Source organism: Hypanus sabinus, chromosome 2 (assembly GCF_030144855.1).
Source record: "Hypanus sabinus isolate sHypSab1 chromosome 2, sHypSab1.hap1, whole genome shotgun sequence".
In the NCBI taxonomy this organism is placed as follows: domain Eukaryota; kingdom Metazoa; phylum Chordata; class Chondrichthyes; order Myliobatiformes; family Dasyatidae; genus Hypanus; species Hypanus sabinus.
The window spans coordinates 56539286-56561107 of NC_082707.1; the positions used below are offsets into that span (position 1 = coordinate 56539286).

A 21822-nucleotide genomic window follows, 5' to 3' on the forward strand; every position below is an offset into this window, starting at 1 on the left:
ATTAAGGGTTATAGGGAAAAGGAAGGTAGATGGAGATGAATCCATGGGCAGATCAGCCATGATCTTATTGAACGGTGGAGCAGACTTCATGAGCCAGATGGCCTGCTCCTGTTCCTATTTCTTGTGTTCTTATGAGTCCATTGATTAAAATGCTGGTGTTGGGCTAGAACCTGCCGTCTTCTGACCAAATGATAGGATGAAGTCCCACACAACTCAGAACAATGTCTCTTTGACAACATCCTCCTGTGAAGGAGTTCTTTTGTGACCCATGTTTGCTGTTAAAGTGTAGCTTTTTAATCCCAGTATATTGATAGATCCTCCAACATTATTTCTGATTCAAGGTCCATTTTGTGAAGCAGCATGAAATGTGCTTGCACTTTGTAGAGGTTAGCTGGGAGAGCTCTGATTCAATTTTGAGGAAGAGGGTGGCTCAGTAGCTTCCTTACACAGACATAAATATCCTTCTATGTGGGTGTTTATGACAGAAGAGCTACAGACAACAGTCTCCCAAACCTTGCCTCCATCTCGGAGGTGTTGACAATGGCAAGCAGGAGTGTCTGGATCTACTACTGATACTGGAGGAGCTGACTTGACTCCATCAGGTTCCCTTGACATAAATACAATCCCCAGAAGTGACAAGTTGTACTTGGTTCTGTGGGATTGAATGGACACCAACCTGCTGGAAGTGTACAACACAATGTTTCTGACAGGTGGCATGTTAGACTCCATGAGGAAGGGCATCATTACTTTCATAAACAAGCAGAAGGGGAAGGAGGACATCAGGAATTGGAGACCTATTTCATTGCTGAACGTGGTCTAGGCCATCCTATCCAACGCCATTGCCAATGAGGTCAAGTTTATTTGAAGTCATTTGCTCCACCCAGACAGGAAAATCTTTTGATAGCTTTGTGCTCCTCAGGGATAGCATGTCCTACCTGCAGGACAGAAGGGTGGATGCATGCCAAATCAGCTTGAGGAAAAAAAGAGAAGGCCAGCAACAGGATGTTATACTTGTACGTAATCAGATATTGCTGCTCCAACTGCTCTACCCATATATTAGTAATGCAGCCCAATTTGATGCGTGCAGGTTCCCCGCCCTACCCCAATCAAACCTGGAGTCGAACAGTGGTATCCACTCTCCTGTCTTATTTGTGTGCTATATAGAATCCTTTACTGAATCCATTAGGAACAAGAAGGGCATTGGAGGCACCAAAATCAAAACATCCCTACATGTGGACGATGTTCTGTTCTGCTTGGATCCACAGTCAGCCTGCAGTTTGATTAGTATCTGCAACCATTTTGTTGGGATGAGAGGGGGTCGGGCAGAGTCAACTACAAAAAGAGTGAGACCATGCTCTTTGGCAAATGCCCCATGTTATTCAATGTCCCCTTTCCCCTTCAGTGATGGGAAGGGAAAACAAAAACTGGATCTGTGAGAATGGCATCCTTCATCAGTAGTTGGGCGGACTTGGTGGCCAGGTGCAATGTGCTCTCAGGTCCACTGTATTTGGTGACAGTTGAGGCTTGTTCCTCACTCTTCAGCTTTGGTAAAGAGATGGTTGCCCACCTCTTTGCAGATTGGATTTGACAAGAGTGAGGAGATTGATACCAGGCTCCATGTTCTGGTTCATCCCCAGCATCTGTATAACAGAGAATTCCCTTATCGACAGTTTCCAGGGACATGCACCTCGTGTTGCTGGAAGATCATCAACTTGAAGGGTGCTCTTTGGTCTGCTGGAAAATTGTTGGTCTTCCGACATAGCAAGACCTCTGAGAATGCTGCACGCTGGTACAGTCCAGGCTGAGTAAGTTCTGAGGGATGCTCTGAGAACCACCATCTAAACATCTACCACATGGAGGGGCAGAAATGGGTGGGGGGGGGGCATATGAGAGGTAATGGGGCTATGTTTAATTTCTTTTAAGTGTGTACAACTGGCTCTATCAGCCATTATTGTATGAGATTTTGGTGCCATTTCTTCCTTGTAAATGATTTTATTATAAACTATTTTTGAAATTAAAAATCTTGCTGTTTCAATAGACATTATACATTTTCAATTTGAAATTCTACTTTTGAAATTTTCTACAAGTGCTTTAGAGAAACACTAGTGCATCTTTACATTGTGAAAGTGGCTGTTACGTGATGGTTATTTTACCAGGTTGACAATGTCACAAGGCTGTACACAGTTGTGTAAACAGGATTTGTTTGGTTAGAAACAGCTGACAACACAGGCTCATTAAAGTTCCAATTGTTTCTCATAGGAACACAAGTAACCTTGAGACAAAATCAGCAAGAAGCAATAAAATGGTGAATTTAGACCTGCATTAACTTGTGAGGACTTTGAAAAGAGCCAGTTAAAAGTATATTTTCAATTCCTGATTTGATTTGCATATGATTGGCATAATGTGGTCTTGAACTGTCTCTAATATTGCTTGGGTCTTTCTTCATGTTTTAATTTATCAAGGCACTAGAGAGTGATTACCTTGGTATTGGGCATCATCCATCATGTTGCGCAATTGAATATTTGTTCGCCTATTTATGGATTATTGTATATTGATGATGTCACAAGATTTGCCTACCTGTCCAACCTTTTTAGTTTTACTGAGGCTGTTTGGATGATGCTTAGAACAGAGTGATAATGATAGTACTATTATTTCCTAGTCAATGAAGAAATGAAGCCAATGAACTGACTCAGTTCATCTTATCTCTTCGTTGACATGGTTGAGGCATCACTGCAACTTTCATCAAATTGAATGAATATTTATTTGACTCCCATGGATTACTGAATTTGTTTGTCATGCCAGAAAACCGATTTGAGTACTCAGTTACCAAGCTTTTTATGAAGTGCCATAAAGTGAATCCACATTCTCTCCATATTTATAGTCAATATTCCTGCCCTTTCATACAAAGGTTAAACTAAAAGTGCTAAGAAGTTGCAGTGAAACTCACCAGTTCGGAGTTCTGCTTTCTCTCACAGTTCAGCCTGCTATCAGTTAATAGTGGACCATATTTGCTGTCTCTCTGACTATCTCTATTACAAAAGAGCATAACATCATGACTAAGACAGAGCAAAGCTCAGAGTAAGTTTCTTAGATCTGATCATCTGACATCATTTCAAGATAAAGACTTTTTTTTCTGTGTGAACCAGACAAGATTTATAGTTTTGATTCTTTCAAACAATGAAGCATCAAATGTGGACTGATACAGTACTGTAATTGTTTTAGCATTTTGAAGAATTATTTAAAAACTAATACCACTCATTTGCCTTTAAGAAGAATGCAATAACAATTTTGAAAATCTGATGTGAATGTCTATGGTATGAAAGATATTACAAACTTTCAAGTCTTTACATGCACAAGTGAACTTTCACCCATTTCCATAATTGCAGTTAGAGGCGTTGTCCCTACTAGGGAGTGTTTGGTTAGTTGAAGTTTATGGAACAGACATGAATAACCTTGTCTGAAAATTCTACTAAATCAATAATGTTGGTCAGTAAGTGTGCAATCTTTGCAATTTGTATGCTATTTTTCTTGAAACTTGTTGAAAATAGATTTCCTTATAATGCTCACATTTGCTATGGCATTTTACATTTAAAATGTCCTGATACAGCATCTTATTTTTTTAAATGTTTCTTTTTAACTGGATTGTGTTGACTATTCTATCTGAAATGCTGATGGAAGTATTAACTATTGACTTGTGGAGGGAAAAATTAGCTAGGTTTCCTGCTTATAATTACTTTGGTCCTGGATAGATGTACCTTTTGTGTAATACCTTGGCTGAAAGCAGCACTGTGTCTCATCAGCTATTGACTAATGTTATCAAATTTTCAAAGGCATGCTTAAATATTGTTGGAGCATTTAGCATTTTAATCTAAGGAAAGAGAATAAAAGTATATTTGGAAACTATCTAATCCAAGTGTTTCTTTAAGTGGAATTGTATGGAGCTGCTCGTGTGACACAGTTAGTGGAACGGTACTCCAGTGTCAGCTCACTTTCTGGGTAATACTAAATGGACACCTGCTGAAAAATGAAGAGGTGATTAACAGAAAAAAAAAGTAATGAATTTTTTTCCGTGTGGGGTGGAGAGAAAAAAAGGTTTTTGCTTAAGCATAACATAAGTACTAAAGTAATTTACTATGCCTTTTTTTTTGTTGAGTAGCAATGTCTATTGCCTGATCAAGGTCCTTAGATAATTTGTCTGTTCAGAGAGCAAATTAGTTTAGTACAAGGATGAAATAAACTGCCACCATTTTGGATCTTTCAATTAGCTGACGGGATACAGATATCACTGGCAAGATTAGCCTTCAATGCCCATCCACAATTGCCTTTGAGCTAAGTGGCTGGGTAAACGTTAACATTTCTGTAGGCTGAGGTTATGTACATGCCAGACAGGATAAAGGTAGCAAAGAGTTTAACTTGGGCAGTCGGTCTTGGGGTTTGCTCAAACTTGGCTAATGGTGATTCTCATTGCTTTAACATTACTCATAGCTTTGGTAGTTTGTATAGTGATTTTTTTTTCTTAATAAGTGGCTTGATCGCACTTTCCCTGACTAATCACACAAAACAATGTTGTTATTCCAATGAAAACTAGTTTTCTTGGCCTGCAGTGAAGAGTGGTAATCCTGTTCTATTGAACTGGAATGAATGGTAGTCACAAGGTTCCAGTGTGGTATGAATGGCTTCCTCCAGACAAATGTGGTTGTGGTTATGACCCTCTTCAGAGGCCGTATGCAGAGGGCTGACTCAGCAAGTTGGTTTTCATTCCACCAAGTCTAACTGAAGTGTTGTAGAACTAAATTTGGCACCTATTGTAGGTGAAAAGTTCAGGCGAAAAGATGGTATGCTTAAGCAAAAACATTTTTCCTCCCCACCCCAAATGGAAAAATACATGATCTAGTCACAGGCAGATTACCAGCAACAGCCTGTGAGAAAACCAAGAATCCTACTTCAAAGACATGGCGAGTGCAATATACGTTACATGATGGGAAAGGGGGGAAGAGTTTTTTTTTGTTCATTTTGCACAATCCTCCAACATAAATTTCACTTCCAAAAGATTTTCTCTATAGCAACATCAGTAGAATTGCAAGCTAGCATCCACATTTAGTTATCAATGAAATGCTGCTTAGGTAGGGTTTCATCTTGGTCTAAATAAATCTGCCTTTTCAGTTTCAGTTTTCTGAAACCAAGATGAATTTGCATTAAAAAATTGCAAGCAAGTTTGTCTTCAAGAGGTCCATCACTTTCTTGTATTTTCGCATAGTGGGATCTCAGATCATCACTAGTGACAGAGTTTATAATCTGTTTAATGTTTGCTCTGCAGATGGTTGTGGGTTTTGCAAGTTGCATCTCACACACTGGTGGGGGTGGAATGGCTGGCTTGGTCAAATAATTGCACCTTGCATTTGATGTCCACCTATTTGTAATTGTACTGAGGATGTCAGATATGATTTAATCATTCAAATTGTGTATATATGGTAGTCAGAACATTCTAATACTGAAAGCTCACATCTGCAGTTCTAGCATAAGGAAGTTCAATTTCAATCATGCAATCTATTTCTGAGATTATTTCATTTGACATATTCATAATAAAACTGCTCGGTCATCAATTTTAGTAATAAAAACATTCTTGCATAAGTCTTTCTGACTAGAGAAGAAAATGTTCTTTTCATTGTAAGGTTTCTGTTGTGCAATCCAGTAATTATAAACAGTAAACAAATAATCAGAATCAGGTTTATTATCACCAGCACATGACGTGAAATTTGTTAACTTAGCAGCAGCAGTTCAATGCTATGCATAATATAGAAGAGAAAAATAATAAAATAAAAATAAGTTAAATCAATTTCAGTGTATATTGAATAGATTAAAAAGACATGCAAAAAAATAAATACTGTATTGTAGCGGTGTGCTACACGCAGCGCTGAAATAACAACACGGAGTCGGTAAACTGCAGTTGAAGATTTTATTCGAACTTCGCGGCCTCGCTTTAAAGCCTCCCTGGGCGCGGATGCTGTAGGAGGCATGTATTCACAGTCCCGCGCGAGCTTTTCGCTCCCTTTTGGGACTGGCCTTTATGCTGGCATGCTGGCTATTTGTGAGCTGGTTCAAGTGCGCTAGGAAGTGGGTCGCCACATACCCCCCCCCCCCCAGAACCGGCGATACACCCCCCAATGTCCACAGTCTGGGCCGGACCCTGTTTGGGAGGTCGGCCCCTGCGCTGCGGTGCCAGGAACTCGACTGGTTAAGCCACATCCACATGGGCCGGTTTGAGGCGGTCCACCGTGAAAACCTCCTCTCTCTCCCCCCCCCCCCCCCCCCAACATCCAGCACGAACGTGGACCTGTTGTTCCTGAGCACCGTAAACGGCCCCTCGTAGAGCCGTTGCAGCGGTGGCCGATGCCCGCCCCTTCATACAAACACAAACTTACAGTTCTGCAGGTCTTTGGGTACGCAGGTCGGGTTCTGCCCATGCTGTGAAGTGGGTATGGGGGCCAGGTTACCGAGCCTCTCACGTAGTCTGCCCAGGACTGCTGCGGGTTCTTTGTCATGCCCACTTGGGGCTGGTATGAACTCCCCGGGGACGACCAGGGTGCGCCGTACACCAACTCTGCCGACGAGGTGTGCAGATCGTCTTTGGGCGCCATGCGGATGCCGAGTAGGACCCAGGGAAGCTCGTCCACCCAGTTAGGCCCTTTCAGGCAGGCCATGAGAGCCGACTTTAGGTGACAGTAGAAACGCTCCACCAGGCCGTTCGATTGTGGGTGGTAGGCAGTTGTGTGGTGCAGCTGTGTCCCCAAAAGGCTGGCCATAGCTGACCACAGGCTGGAGGTGAACTGGGCGCCTCTGTCGGAGGTAATGTGGGCCGCTCTGTGTGACTCTGGCAGGGGGCCCATGATATCCACATGAATGAGGTCGAAACGCCAATGGGTGGGGTGGAACTGCTGCGGCAGAGCTTTGGTGTGCCGCTGCACCTTGGCCGTCTGGCAGGGCATGCACGTTTTGGCCCATTCACTGACCTGCTTGCAGAGACCGTGCCAAACGAACCTGCTGGAGACCATCCAGACGGTTGTCCTGATGGAGGGGTGTGCTAAGTTGTGAATGGAGTCGAAAACACGGTGCCGCCAGTTTGCCGGGACGACGGGACGGGGTTGGCCGGTGGTGACGTCACAGAGTAGGGTCCTCTCACCTGGGCCTACGGGGAGGTCCTGGAGCTGCAAACCGGAGACTGCGGTTCTGTAACTCGGGATCTCCTCCTCTGCCTGTTGCGCCTCTGCCAGCGCCTCAAAGTCTACCCCTTGGGAAAGGGCATGAATGTTAGAGCGAGAGAGTGCATCCGCCACAACATTGTCCTTACCTGAGACATGCCGGACATCCGTCGTGTATTCAGAGATGTAGGACAGATGGTGCTGCTGGTGGGACGACCAGGGGTCGGACACCTTCGTGAACGTAAAGGTAAGTGGCTTGTGGTCCGTGAACACGGTGAAGGGCCTAACTTCCAAGAAGTACCTGAAATGCCAGATTGCCAGGTAGAGCGCCAACAGTTCCCGGTCGAAAGCACTGTATTTGAGCTCGGGTGGCCGCAGGTGTTTGCTGAAAAACGCCAGGGGTTGCCAGCGCCCCTCGATGAGTTGTTCCAGCACCCCACTGACTGCCATGTTAGATGCGTCCACTGTGAGGGCGGTAGGGACGTCCATTCTGGGGTGAACTAGCATCACGGTGTTTGCCAAGGCTTCTTTCGTTTGAATGAAAGCGGCGGCGGACTCCTCGTCCCAGGTAACATTCTTGCCCGGTCTCGACATCAGGGCGAACAGGGGGCACATGATTCGGGCAGCTGAAGGGAGGAAGCGGTGGTAGAAATTTACCATACCCATGAATTCCTGAAGGCTTTTGATTGTGGTGGGTCGGGGAAGATGGCGGACCGCGTCTACCTTAGCGGGCAGAGGGGTTGCCCCATCTTTAGTAATCCTGTGGCCCAGGAAGTCGATTGTGTCGAGCCCGAACTGGCATTTGGCCGGTTTGATTGTTAGACGGTATTCACTCAGTCGGGCGTAGAGTTGACGGAGGTGGGATAGATGCTCCTGACGACTGCTGCTTGCTATGAGGATGTCGTCCAAATAGATGAAAGCGAAGTCCAGGTCGCGTCCCACCGCGTCCATTAACAGCTGAAACATCTGTGCGGCATTCTTCAGGCCGAACAGCATGCGGGGGAACTCGAAAAGGCCGAACGGGGTGATGAGTGCCGTTTTGGGGATGTCGTCCGGATGCATCGGGATTTGATGGTACCCTCGGATGAGGTCTACCTTGGAAAAGATCCATGTGCCGTGCAGGTTTGCTGCAAAGTCCTGAATGTGCGGCACAGGGTAGCGGTCTGGTGTGGTAGCCTCGTTCAGCCTGCGGTAGTCGCCGCATGGTCTCCAGCCCCCTGTTGCTTTGGGCACCATGTGCAGGGGGGAGGCCCATGGGCTGTTGGACCGCCGGATGATCCCCAATTCCTCCATCCTCTTGAACTCCTCTTTCACCAGTTGGAGCTTGTCCGGGGGAAGCCACCGAGCACGGGCGAGGAGGGGTGGTCCCTGGGTCGGGATGTGGTGCTGTACGCCATGTCGGGGCATGGCTGCCGTGAACTGCGGTGCCAGAACCGATGGGAAATCCGCCAGGACCCTGGTGAAGTCATTGTTGGACAGCGTGATGGAGCCGAGGTGTGGGGCTGGCAACTGGGCTGCGCCCAGGGAGAACATTTGAAAGGTCTCAGTGTGGACCAGTCTCTTCCTGGGCAGGTCGACCAGCAGGCTGTGAGCCCGCAAAAAATCCGCACCCAGAAGCGGTTGGGCTACGGCGGCCAGTGTGAAGTCCTACGTGAACCGGCTGGAGCCGAACTGTAGCTGCACCGTACAGGTGCCATAGGTCCTTACTGTGCTGCCATTCACGGCCTTCAGGGGGGGACCCAGTGCCCTGTTGCAGGTGTCGTAACTCGTCGGAGGTAAGACACTGATCTCGGCACCGGTGTCGACCAAAAAACGGCATCCCGACTGCTTGACCCATACATACAGGAGGCTATCCCGATGGCTAGCCACCGAAGCCATCAGCGGCGGCTGGCCCTGGCGTTTCCCGGGAACTTGCAGGGCGGACTACAGCGGCGGGCTCCTGCTCCCTACCGCTGGTGGTAGAAGCACCATTGTTCATTGGGCTCCCCACCCCTGCCTCTGGGGTTGGCGGGCTCTGTGGCCAGGCTGGGTCTGGTTTGCTGCTGGGAGCGTGGCCTGGTGATCTGTACGACGGACACCCCACTCACCTTCTTGGCATTCCACAGCAAGTCCGCCCGGGCTGCCACCTTCCGGGGGTCGCTGAAATCTGCGTCGGACAGCAGCAGGCGTATGTCCTCGGGCATCTGCTCTGGGAATGCCTGCTCAAACATGAGGGAAGGCTTGTGACCTCCGGCCAGAGACAACATCTCATTTATTAAAGCCGATGGAGGTCTATCCCCCAAACCATCCAGGTGCAGTAAACGGGCAGACCGCTCATACCGTGAGAGTCCGAAAGCCCTGCTCATAAGGACTTTGAATTCCATGTACTTGCCGTCCGCTGGGGGAGACTGTACGAACTCCTCAACCTGGGCCGCTGTGTCCTGGTTGAGGGAGCTCACCACGTAGCAGTAACATGTGTCCTCTGAGGTTATCTGCCGAACGTGGTATTGGGCTTCTGCTTGCTGGAACCACAGGTGAGGTTGCAGCATCCAGAAGCTTGGCAGTTTCAACGAAACCGCATGAACAGATGCGGCGTCGTTCATCTCCGGTCCAAATATCGTTTGGACCGTCGGGGTCACCAATTGTAGCGGTGTGCTACACACAGCGCTGAAATATCGACACGGAGTCGGTAAACTGAAGTTAAAGATTTTATTTGAACTTCGCAGCTTCTCTTTAAAGCCTTCCTGATCCCACCCTCCCCGGGCGCGGATGCTGTAGGGGGCACGTACTCACAGTCCCGCGCGAGCTTTTCCCTTTGTTAGTGAGGCAGACCTGGCGCCCTTTTGGAACTGGCCTTTATGCCGGCGCGCTGGCTATTTGTAAGCCGGTTCGAGTGCGCTAGGAAGTGGGTCGCCACAGTATATCTTAAAAAGTGAGGTAGTATCCAAAGGTTCAAAGTCCATTTAGGAATCGGATGGCAGAGGGGAAGAAGCTGTTCCTGAATCGCTGAGTGTGTGCCTTCAGGCTTCTGTACCTCCTACCTGATGGTAACAGTGAGACAAGGGCATGCCTTGGGTGCTGGAGGCCCTTAATGGACACTGCCTTTCTGAAACTGCTCCCTGAAGATGTCCTGGGTACTTTGTAGGCTAGTACCCAAGATGGAGCTGTTTAGATTTATAACCCTCTTCAGCTTCTTTCAGTCCTGTGCAGTAGCCTACACCACCCCCCCCCCCCCCCCCCGACACACACACACACACACACACACACACACACACACACACACACACACACACACACACACACACACACACACACACACACACACACACACAGACACACAGACACACAGACACACACACAGACACACAGACACACAGACACAGACACAGACACAGACACAGACACAGACACAGACACAGACACAGACACACACACACACACACACCAGCCTGTCACAATGCTTTCCATGGTACATTTGTAGAAGTTTTTGAGTGTATTTGTTGACATGCCAAATCTCTTCAAACTCCTAATGAAGTATATTGCTGTCTTGCCTTCTTTATAACAACATCAGTATGCTGGGACAAGGTTCGATCCTCAGAGATCTTGACCCCCAGGAACTTGAAATTGCTCTTTCTCCCCACTTCTGGTCCCTCTGAGGATTGGTATGTGTTCCTTCGTCTTGCCCTTCCTGAAGTCCACAATCGGCTCTTTCGTCTTACTGATGTTGAGTGCCAAGTTGTTGCTGCGGCACCACTCCATTCGTTGGCATATCTCACTCCTGTATGCCCTCCCGTTGTCACCTGAGATTCTACCAACAATGGTTGTATTGTCAGCAGATGGTATTTGAGCTATACCTAGCCACACAGTTGTGTGTGTGTGTATATATAGAGTAGAGCATTGGGCTAAGCACATACCCCTGAGGTGCGCCGGCGTTGATCGTCAGCAAGGAGGATGTTATCACCGATCCGCGCAGATTGTGGTCTTCTGGTTAGGAAGTAAAGGATCCAATTGCAGAGGGAGGTACAGAGGCTCAGGTTCTGCAACTTCTCCATCAGGATTGTGGGAATGATGGTATTAAGTGCTGAGCTATAGTTGATGAACAGCATCCTGACATAGGTGTTTGTGTTGTCCAGGTGGTCTAAAGCTGTGGAAAGCCATTGAGATTGCGTCTGCCATTGACCTATCGTATGCCAAGCCTTGGATGAGGGTCACTTTGCTGAAAAATATTGCTTTGTAAAGTTTCATTAAGATTTCTGATTTAATTGTTATTTGCTAATCTTTGACTGTTATTGAAATAATTCAGATGGTAATCTGTATTTTCTTGTTTTCTTAGGGGCCGTGTCTTCTCACTGGACTTTAACTTAATGGCAGTCTGTGATGTAGAATTTAACCATGTGAGAAGACTGTCTACTGCCTCTGTAGCACGTTCTGGCTCACAATTTCACACTGTTTGGAAATACTACTGCAGAGAACACTTTGGCTGGAGAGAATATTCTGAGGTAATGAAATGCTTGTCATGTTAGCCAACAGGTGAAATGTAGATTGTGTTAAGATGAGCTCCAGATTCTGGAAGTGTTGCATTCTTCTGGCTCAAAGGTTCATTTATTGTCGATGTATGCAATATACAACTGCAATTCGTCTGCAGATAGCCGTGAAACAAAGAAATGCCACGGAGGTCGGTTCAGAAAGAAACAACGGACACAGAGACACACGCCCAATAACATTCGCTCCCCAATCCCCCCATGCTAAAAAGAACTTTAAAAAAAACGCAACAAGAACATTGATTCCCTCCGACCCCACTTCACCACATGAAATGTAACAAGACCATCCACCCCACATCCCCTCCCTCTGCACAAAATACAATGAGAAAGAATGGTGAAAACACAGAATATAAAAACAATAAGACTGGGGGGGACAAAGTCCATAGTCCAAAATTCACAAGCAGAATCCTCTAACATTCACCAACATTATCAAAATAGAGACTTCAGGCACAGCGATAGGCCAACCAGGCTTAACAAGTAACATAGAAATGTATTGATTTTTAGCACGTTCTTCTTCATGTGCTGTTTCATGTAGAAAATAAATTAGTCCAAAGACCATAGTTTTTTATCTTGCATTTGCCATTATTTAGATGTTTAACCCCAAGAACAGCTTTTGTATTGTCAAGAACAGTTGTTCACAAATTATTAATCATTTAATCTTTTGAATTGAGTAAACTGCAAACCTAAACATAATTGATGTTTGCAGGAAAACAAGTGAGGATGCAAACTTTCATAGTTATTATCTACAAAGATTAAACTGTGATAAAGGGGTCAACAAAAGGAAAGACTTATCAATCCAAATATGTGTTTGTAAAGTTCAACTGCTACATTAAAACGCTGTGCAGCTGGCAGATTATTTGTATCTCAATGTTAACATTTTTTGTCATTAAAATTAAAAGTATATTGTGTTATTTCTAGGCAGTTGTTCGATGCATTGAGGAAGCCTCATCTCGAGGCATGAGTGAGATTTGTTTCGTGATGCAGCAAAATCGGTACATCCTGAATTTAATGGAGGGCTTTCAGCAAAATGCTGTCTTTGGCACTCGGCGACGAATTACCCGCCGACCCCTATTTCGCTCCGCTGTCTTGCTGATACCCTGTTTACAGTAAGTTGAGCATACTGTCACATACTCCTGTGGAAATATTAGGGGGTGATTAAATTTATCAATAAAAATGTTGGAGAAAATTTGACAGCTGAAAATTATTGGTTTAGAGCAAAGCTTTTTGTGTTAAAATGAATCATCAGCCAATTAGTGAAATTTCATAGCACAATCAAGCACCTATTAGCTATGGTTTGCAAGTCTGTTGTCAAATGTAAAATCTGATTGGGTAGTACTTACACAGAAATTAGCAAAAACAAGACACAATGGACTGAATATTCTGCTTCTATGTCTTGTAGTTAAGTACCATTGAACTTTCCAAAATATTTGACAAAGTCATAAATACCTTTTTATAGACACATTTAAATAGGTTTGAATTAGGGAATAAATAGCAAACTTAAAAAAAAAGTAGTAGTGAATTGGCAGTTTTACCCTTTCACCCTTATTTGGCTGTTACATGATTCCATTCTACCACTGGATTTTCTCTGCATATGTAACATGCTTAAATATCAATTGAGTATGCAGCTTTAAACTGCAAATACAATACAAACTAAGAAAAATAATTAAAAATAAAAAGGGAATTTTCAAAACATTTCAGTTTATTGTCAACTTTTAATTTGGGAACAGGGAAGGCAGTTTTTCATACATAACCTTGTTATCCTCTAGATGGCCCAAGACAAAGTAATTGCTCTGAAATTGAGGCTGAGTGTAAAGGTGTCCTGCAGCAGTTATAATTGGCCTTTGTGATCACACCTGGAGAACAAATTTTGGGCCCCTTCTCTTAAACATGTGACAGATTTGCCATTTGAATAAGATTGAGGAGACTTGGCATATATTCTCATGTTTTGAAGAATGAAAGGAAATCTCACTAAAACTCAATTCTTATACAGTTCAACATGGGGAATTGAATAGAGGGGAAAAATGTGTACACAGATGATGGTGAATTCTCTTTTGTGAAAGGTTATGGAATTTGTTCAAAGCAGAGATGAATAGAAATCTGAACTTCAGGAAATCAAGGGATGTGACAGAGGTAGAAGACCATCCACAATCTTGAATGAGTGATCAGACTTGAAGTGGCAAATGGCTTTCTTCTGTATTTCCAATGTTATGCTGTTTATGTTGTATTTAGAATGTAAACATGTTTCTTGTTTACAAAGTGCCATCAGATGACGTATTGTTCTCCTTTCATCTCTGATATGAGGAAGAATTTGTAGACCTGATTTTTTTTCTCTCTCTCTCCTTTGTTTTCTGCTCTGTTTATACCTTGGCTATTATTCCATCATGACTGACTTCAGACAAAAAATACCTGTCTAGTGATTTTTATAATAAGTGAGATTCCTCACTTTTTGACTGCTCCTCAAACGTTTGAGGATTGTTGAAGTGTAACATCTGACCTTTCATTGGCATGCAGAGATGAAACCATATTAAGATGTAACCGTACAGAGATGTAAGCATACAAGTTATACTGGTCTAAATGCCGTTCGGGAATGGTAATTTGCAGAATTCCATTAATTGTGTAACAGTGGCTAATTGGTAATGTGATCTGCCAAAACTATATTGTCAGTCATGGTGAATCAATAGGCAGATATGCCTGTGGGTTTGTATGGGCTGGGTGGAGGAGAGAACAAATAAGCAGTTTTGTGTTCTGCTGTCCCTAGGGCATCGTAGGTCAGTGGGTAACTTTCTTATCTCTGAGCCAGCGAGTTGTGGTAGCATTCTGTAGATGCCCAAGTACTGTAGGAAACACACTGGCAAGATGTTGGACTGAGTGAGGCTTTGCCTTCTGTGTCAGGTGCACATATGGCTTAGAGATACAGGATCTTTTGGGTGTATGCCCAATAATTGTCATTTAATCAACACCACTTAAAAGCAGTCACTGTCACATTACTATTTATAGGGTCATGAGTGCAAATTTCCTGCCGTGTTTTCTGGATTAATGTTGACTACATCAAAAGTAATTCATCAGCTGTGAAGCCCTTTGGGACTTGCTAAAATCATGAAAAGACTTACAGAAAAGTAGTTCTTTGCGGTCTAAGATAAAGGAAGAAAATTTGTTTTTAATCAGCTAGAGTTTCAGCACAGCCTGCCCTAGAGCATGTGCTAACCAGTAAGGAGTTCTTTTTGCTCACAGATACCCGCCTTGGATGGGTTCATCTTCTGCAGGATGATGGTTTTTGTGGAGGAATTGTCCCCTTTTGTTTTGCCTTGGGATTGCAGCAATGGTGATTAGAGAGGATTTCAACATGGAGTACAAAAGGAAACAATTCCAAGTTTCAGATCCTGTGCAATGGTAGTGAGACAGATTGTTTAATGAAACCAGGGAGTTTAAAGCAAGGTTAGTAGTGAGATGTTGTAGTTTGTACATCATTCACATCAGCATGACCAATGCATTTGGTTTATAAGCCTGTAAGATTAGAGATTTTGTAGCATGTGAATCAGTTCATTCTACTTTCATTATTTGGTTCTTGGATAAAGTCTGTCATTATAAAGGGCAGTACTTAGTGGCCTCAAACCATTTCTAGTTGCATAATGCTTTATTGTAACAACAGAATGTTGGGAATGCTCAGCAGATCAGGGAGCTTCTATGAAGCAAGAGAATGATGTTTCAGGACTTACAATACACTGAATGTTTTCAGCATATTTTTTTATTCAAAATTCTAACATCTGCCTTGCTTAGCTTTTCTGGCATATGCTGAATATATCAGTGCTTCGTATGAATTCCCCTTTTTTGAAGGATTGTGAATATTAATAAACAAATGGTAGAATCGTTCTGCATTCAGTGTTTCATAAACAGAAATGAAATGAAATGTATCGCTATCTAGCCTAAGCTTAAGTATTTCCATAAGGTAACAATTGATAAATGTTATAAAGAAACAGAAGTCCTTTCAGACTGTTCCAAGGAATCATGAGCCACCAAAACTAGAAGATGTTGGTCTCTGTTTTGTCACTACCACACAGTACTCATGTACAGCAAATTCAAGGATTTTGCCATATTTACTGTTTTGTGTTTTTTTATTTAATCGTAGAACTTTGGGTGGCACAACAGCCACTCTTGCAAAGTTACCAGAAGGATCCATTTCTCCACATATTGATTTTCCTGCTGTGACACCCTTTTCAAAAGTCTATCCTGAAACTTGGATTTCAATGGAACTATTAGAGGATTTCATTCAAGTGCCGGTTTCTATAGAAGACAAAAGCTACAGGACTGTGTATAACCTTTTCCACAAAACGATACCTGAAACTAAATTTAAGATTTTGAATATACTAAGAGTACAAAATCCATATCTTTGGGAGAAGTATAAAAGGTAAAGTATTGAATTACGCTATCAAATATTTGAAAGGAGTTATTATATTCTGATATTTAAATTTAACTCTGAATTGTAAATGCTAACAATTCCTTTAGTGTGAAGAATCATAGCTATAGTGCATGTCATCTAGATTATTTCAGAGCTAGTCTGTTTCTGCAACTGGCATTGTAAATCAGATTCATACGGGTACCAAAGGACAAAAATGCTATGTGTATATATAACAAACTTTCAACTAAAGATGAAAGAATGAAGCTAAATTATGAATTGGATTGCTTGCTTGGTTAGTCAAAAGTAAAACCTGTCTTGCAAAAATTGTTAGTAAAATGCATTGCCCAGAAATATGTGGGTTGCTAACCTTAATGGTAACTTGAAAATGTACAGTTTTTACCATTAGTTATTGAGTGACTCAGCACATCCGTTCTTTAGAATGCAATACTTTGTTTACTGCAATATTTGCTGTGTACTACAGTATTTGTATGCTATTAAGAGCTGATGCACCCTAAGATAAAAATCAGTTTTTTTGTCACATATACATTGAAAAATACAGTGAAATGTTTGCATTAATGACTAACACATTCTGAGGATGTGCTGGTGGAAGCTTGCAAGTGTTGCCATGCTTCATACGGTGACGTATTATGCTAACAACTTGTTAACCCTTATTAACCTGTATGTCACAAACAAAAGAATACCTGCAGATGCTGGAAATCCAAGCAACACAAAATCCTGGAGGAACTCAGCAGGCCAGGCAGCATCTATGGAAAAGGGTACAGTCCTCCCCCCCATCTTTTAACTCTACTCCTCATTTTTTTTTCCTCCAGTCCTGCTGAAGGATCTCTGCCCAAAACATCAAATGTACACTTTTTTTTCATAGATGTTGCCTGGCCTGCTGCATTCTTCCAGCATTTTGTGTGTTAATCTGTATGTCTTTGGAATGTTAGGGGGAGGGAACTAGAACATCTGGAAGAACCCAAGTATCATGCAGAGAATGTACAAACTTTTTACAGACAGCGGTGGGAATTAAACCTTGAATGCTGGTGCTGTAAAGCATAATGCAAGCCACTACACCACCATGCCAGTCACAGTTATCCTAAAGTTAGACTTTCAATATAAAATGTAGAAGAACAAGTAATGCTGGAGTATTGGAGGACATTTTCACTGACATAATGCAGGTAACAATTTGTCTGTAGGTAAATGGCTAGGGTATTGTACAAGGGATAATCGATAAGTTCATGGCCTAAGGTAGGAGTCAATCTTAGAAAACCTAGCACATTTATTTTTCAGCATAGTCCCCTCCTACATTTACACACTTAGTCCAGCGGTCATGGAGCATACCGATCTTGGACCTCCAGAAAGTGTCCACAGCAGGGGTGATTGATAAGTTCGTGGCCTAAGGTAGTAGGAGATGAGTTATACAGCTCTCATTACATGCATATGCAGCTCAACTATGAGTGATTATGCAGAAAGTTTGAAGTTAGTAACTCATCAACGACTGCTGGATTAAGTGTGTAAATGTAGGAGGTGACCATGTTGAAAAATAAATGTGCTGGGTTTTCTAAAATTGACTCCTTCTACATTAGGCCACAAACTTATCAATCAGCCCTTGTACTTTTGGATAAAATATCATGCAAGTGTAAAGCTGCTATTGCATTTTGGATGTCCAGTACAATCAAAGAAAATCAGAAATGTGGTGAATTACTTGCAATGCCCATCTATGCCCAGGAAACAAGTTGAAGCTCTAGTCCAGTGAGTCTACATGAGCATAATGTTCGAATTGCAAACACACATAATGGACTGGAACACATTGCCAGCAAGAGATCTATACAGATCAATGGGCTGGTTGCAATGCATGTAACACACTGTTCTGGACTTCATATCTGTTAACTACAACAGAGTTTGGCAGTGCACTGAAGATTAGATCACAACAATCTGATCTCTTGCTCTATCCTTGGACTCGTAACTTTGTGTACCTTTTCCCTTGGCTTTATGCCAGTCATGGCTGGGAAATTTCGGACCAACCTTCATTTAATCTTAACATATTTGTTTTTTTTTATTTCACTGTGTATTCGTTTGTGTAATTAACCATTGCTAAATTAATTTTAAGTAAATTTGTAGCTTTTTATTGTTGACATGTGTTTGACAATCAGACATTTGGAGACAGTTTAAAACATCTGACAACATGAGTTGTCAGAAGGTCATCAGGTGGCCCAAGGTTGGGGCCTCCCTTTCCACCCTCTGCAACCTCTTTGCAATTACAGTTTAGTTTGTCTTGCAGTGATGCTGGCAGGACCTTAAGACTGCTGGTTAGTGTGACCACAGGGTAGCCAGGGTCTACCACAAAGCATAGCCAAATCAAATACTATCCAGCCCATTGCAAAAATCTGTTTAGAAGCAGAAGAAGATTTGGCTCAGAAGCAATAAAATTTGTTGGGATAGCTGTCAGCCTATAGTATCATTGCTCGTAAAACCAACCGAGAATCCTAAACAACAGTTTAGTCTCTAACGTCAACTCTAACATAAATAGGGACAAGCAGTACGCTTCACAGGTGAGGGAGGGGGAAAATAAATTATTAAATGGAATAAATTTTGTATCAGCTAGCCCAGAGTACTTTTGAAATAGTTGAGAGCTAGAAATCATGGTGATCCAGAAGATACAATACCTTTGTATTAAAATGTCAAATAGATACAGAAATATATTTAGATTATTGGAATCTGAGGTTTACAACTGGGGGCTTGAATGTAATGGATCAGTAATTATACAGAAGTCCAGGTAAATCAAAGCTGTAGTACCACGGAGAGTTCTGTGCATAGCACTTCAGGGCTAAATTATCTTTAGGGGAACACTACAAAGATGTATTAGAATAAACTTTGGACTCCAGGTATTGCATTCCAACATGATTATATTCCTTTGGGACGGGGGGGAAAAAAAAGGTTATGGGTGATTTTGATTCAGAGTATTTCTGGGAAATTGATGAGGTCAGTGGATGGGGTTTTTGAATGCCTGGGAATAGGGGATCTTCCTGCAACAGTGCTCTTGACATTCAGTGGCATGACATTGAGTTCCCCACCATTGGTATCCTGGGAGGTCACCAGAAATTTAGTTGGATCAGCCACAAAAATACTGTGGCTACACAAACACATACGAGACTAAGCTTCCTGAGGCCAGTGACTTAGCTTCCAGTACATGAATGAAACAAGTGGTGGAATACCATCTACTTGTCTGGCTGAGTGCAATGCCAATACAATCCAAGTAACTGGAGACCATCCAAGACTAAGCATTTGAGTCAATTGGTCTCCCTTCTACCACCATAAACATTCACTTTCTCTACCAGTGGTGCATAATAGTTGCAGGGGGCTGTCACTTACAAAATGCACTGCAGTTAGTTGCCTCAAATACCTGGCAGTACCTCATGTCCTTGGTGATTAAGAATGTGGATGAGGGCACCAGGGAGACAAACGCCACCTTAGGTCACCTCATAATCACACTCCGCCCTAATTTAGGAATTGTTCTAAAATTTAGACCTTGTGCAAATAAAGGAAATCCCTCACCAGTGGCATTGTAGCAATACCTTCAGCAGCAATTTCATAAAGTGGTCCACAATCATTTTCTAAAGCTAATTGGGGATAAGCAGGAAGTGCTGTCCTGGCTAGTATTTTCAATCAGAAAAATGAATACATAAATATAATTTGCATGGTTAAATAAGCCTTATTTTTTCATTTTTCTGTTTTCTATCATAGGAAAAAGGAGTACATGTCACGAAAGATGTCTGAAATGGATAAGATCCTAAATGAAAGACATCTATTTCATGGGACCTCCCAGGATGCAGTGGATGCAATCTGTAAACACAACTTTGATCCCAGGGTGTGTGGAAAACATGCCACTATGTTTGGACAAGGCAGTTATTTTGCAAGAAAGGCAAGCTATTCTCACAACTTTTCAAAGAAGTCGCCAGAAGGTGTTCATTTTATGTTCTTAGCAAAAGTTCTTATTGGGAAGTACACATTGGGCAAACCTACAATGCGGAGACCACCACCACAATCTCCTGCTGACCCTTCCAGTGATTTGTATGATTCCTGTGTGGATAACTGTATAGAACCTCAGATTTTTGTAATCTTTAATGATGATCAGAGCTTCCCTTACTTCATTATTCAATATGAGGAAGTTGGAAGTACAGTATGTCTTTGATGAATAAAGACTGGAGATGCCTCAATGAACTGAACTAATGTACACACTATAGACTTGTATGTGAAAACTGAATTTACTGATGACCTAAATGACTCACTAAATTGCCAGCTACTGTGAGACTTCTGCACTAGCCTTGACAAGTGTATATAACTAAACTTTGCCTTGAACATTGTTCAACTGTTTTATGTGCCTCTTTGTGAATGTGTATTTATATAGAAAAAAAGTTGCTCATTTTTAATTCTGAAGTATTTGAGAAAAATGTATACTTGACCCGAGTACAGTAGTTTATTTTTAATTATCAGAAGCTAAAGTGTGGAAATTAAATGTTGACCATTTTTTTAAACCAAAGTTTTTATGTTGAGATATTGATGGTGATTTCAGTAAAATGTAGCAACTGCCAGAGGTGCAGAGGAAAAGGCAATGCATTATGCTTACCTCACTTGCAAGAGATAAGATCTGCCACAACATTCATGTCATCTGCCACAGGAAAGGAAGCCCTTACCGTGAGAAAGGCCCACTTGATACTTTCTCAGAGCTGTGAATTGTGAAGTTTGGTTCTTTGGTCCTTTGGTCCAGTTTCTCCTTTCTTTCCCCCCCCCCCCCCCCCCCCAAAGAAACCAACATACAGCAGCTGGGGATGCTTTACTAATGGCTAGAAATGGAAGTGTAGACGTTGATTGTATACTGCTTTATTTAGCAATCAAAGAAAGTTTTTTTTTTAAACTGAACAGACCATTATTGAATTAATACCAAAATTGTTTTATAATCCTAATCTTAAATTTTTCTTTGGCTGTACATAGTAATGAAATAATGGTGCAGTTGTTCAAACCGCAACATTAACCTGCAATGTCAATGTGGGTCTGTTGGGTTTGATTGTAAAATTAATGGCAAGAACCTGAGTGTAAGACTCATTTGGCCCAAAACTGAGAACCTAACTGTCCTTACTAGTATCCATGTTACATAGTTTGTTAACCTGATCTGAAGGAAAGTCTGTTACAGTAACTGAAACAGGCCTGTTGGCCTCAAATGTCATTGGATTACATTATGGAAGTGACTGTAAACACAAGCAAATCGTATCATTCTAGTTAACTTATTCAAGAACCTCTGGGAGTGGTGCACTTCCAAGCATAAATGCCAAGCTATTAGCAGACAAATTTTGAAGGAATTTGCTTGTTTCCAATTACTTTGTCTCATGAATTATTTCACTTTGAAACAATGCTGAATTTTGGAAGTTACAGTGCCATTGAGTAGCTGCTGCTTTTAATATAATAAAACAAATTATGATCTGGCTAAATATGCCAGCACCATTTATCTGCACTGTCCTAGAATCATTTGACTGAACCTTTGAACCAGATTTGCTTGAGGTAAAGGAACTGTTAGGAGATGGTGATCACAGTAAGATAGAATTCTCCCTGCAGTTTGAGAAAGGGAAACTAAAAACAAATGTAAAGGTAACTACAGAGGTATGAGAGAACAGCTGGCCAAAGTTGACTGGAAAGAACAGCAGGTATG

The 21822-nt window shown here is 42.5% G+C and overlaps 1 protein-coding gene across 1 annotated transcript in view; it reads left to right on the forward strand.

Moving 5' to 3' along the window:
* tiparp (TCDD-inducible poly(ADP-ribose) polymerase) overlaps nucleotides 1-21621 on the forward strand; it is a 28450-nt gene extending 6829 nt beyond the window's left edge. The window contains exons 3-6 of the mRNA XM_059946479.1: nucleotides 11512-11677; nucleotides 12638-12825; nucleotides 15846-16124; nucleotides 19863-21621. Coding sequence (XP_059802462.1) covers nucleotides 11512-11677; nucleotides 12638-12825; nucleotides 15846-16124; nucleotides 19863-20310 — 1081 coding nt within the window. The 3' untranslated portion in view covers nucleotides 20311-21621. The remainder of the gene's footprint in view (nucleotides 1-11511; nucleotides 11678-12637; nucleotides 12826-15845; nucleotides 16125-19862) is intronic.
* The last annotated feature ends 201 nt before the right edge of the window (nucleotides 21622-21822 follow it).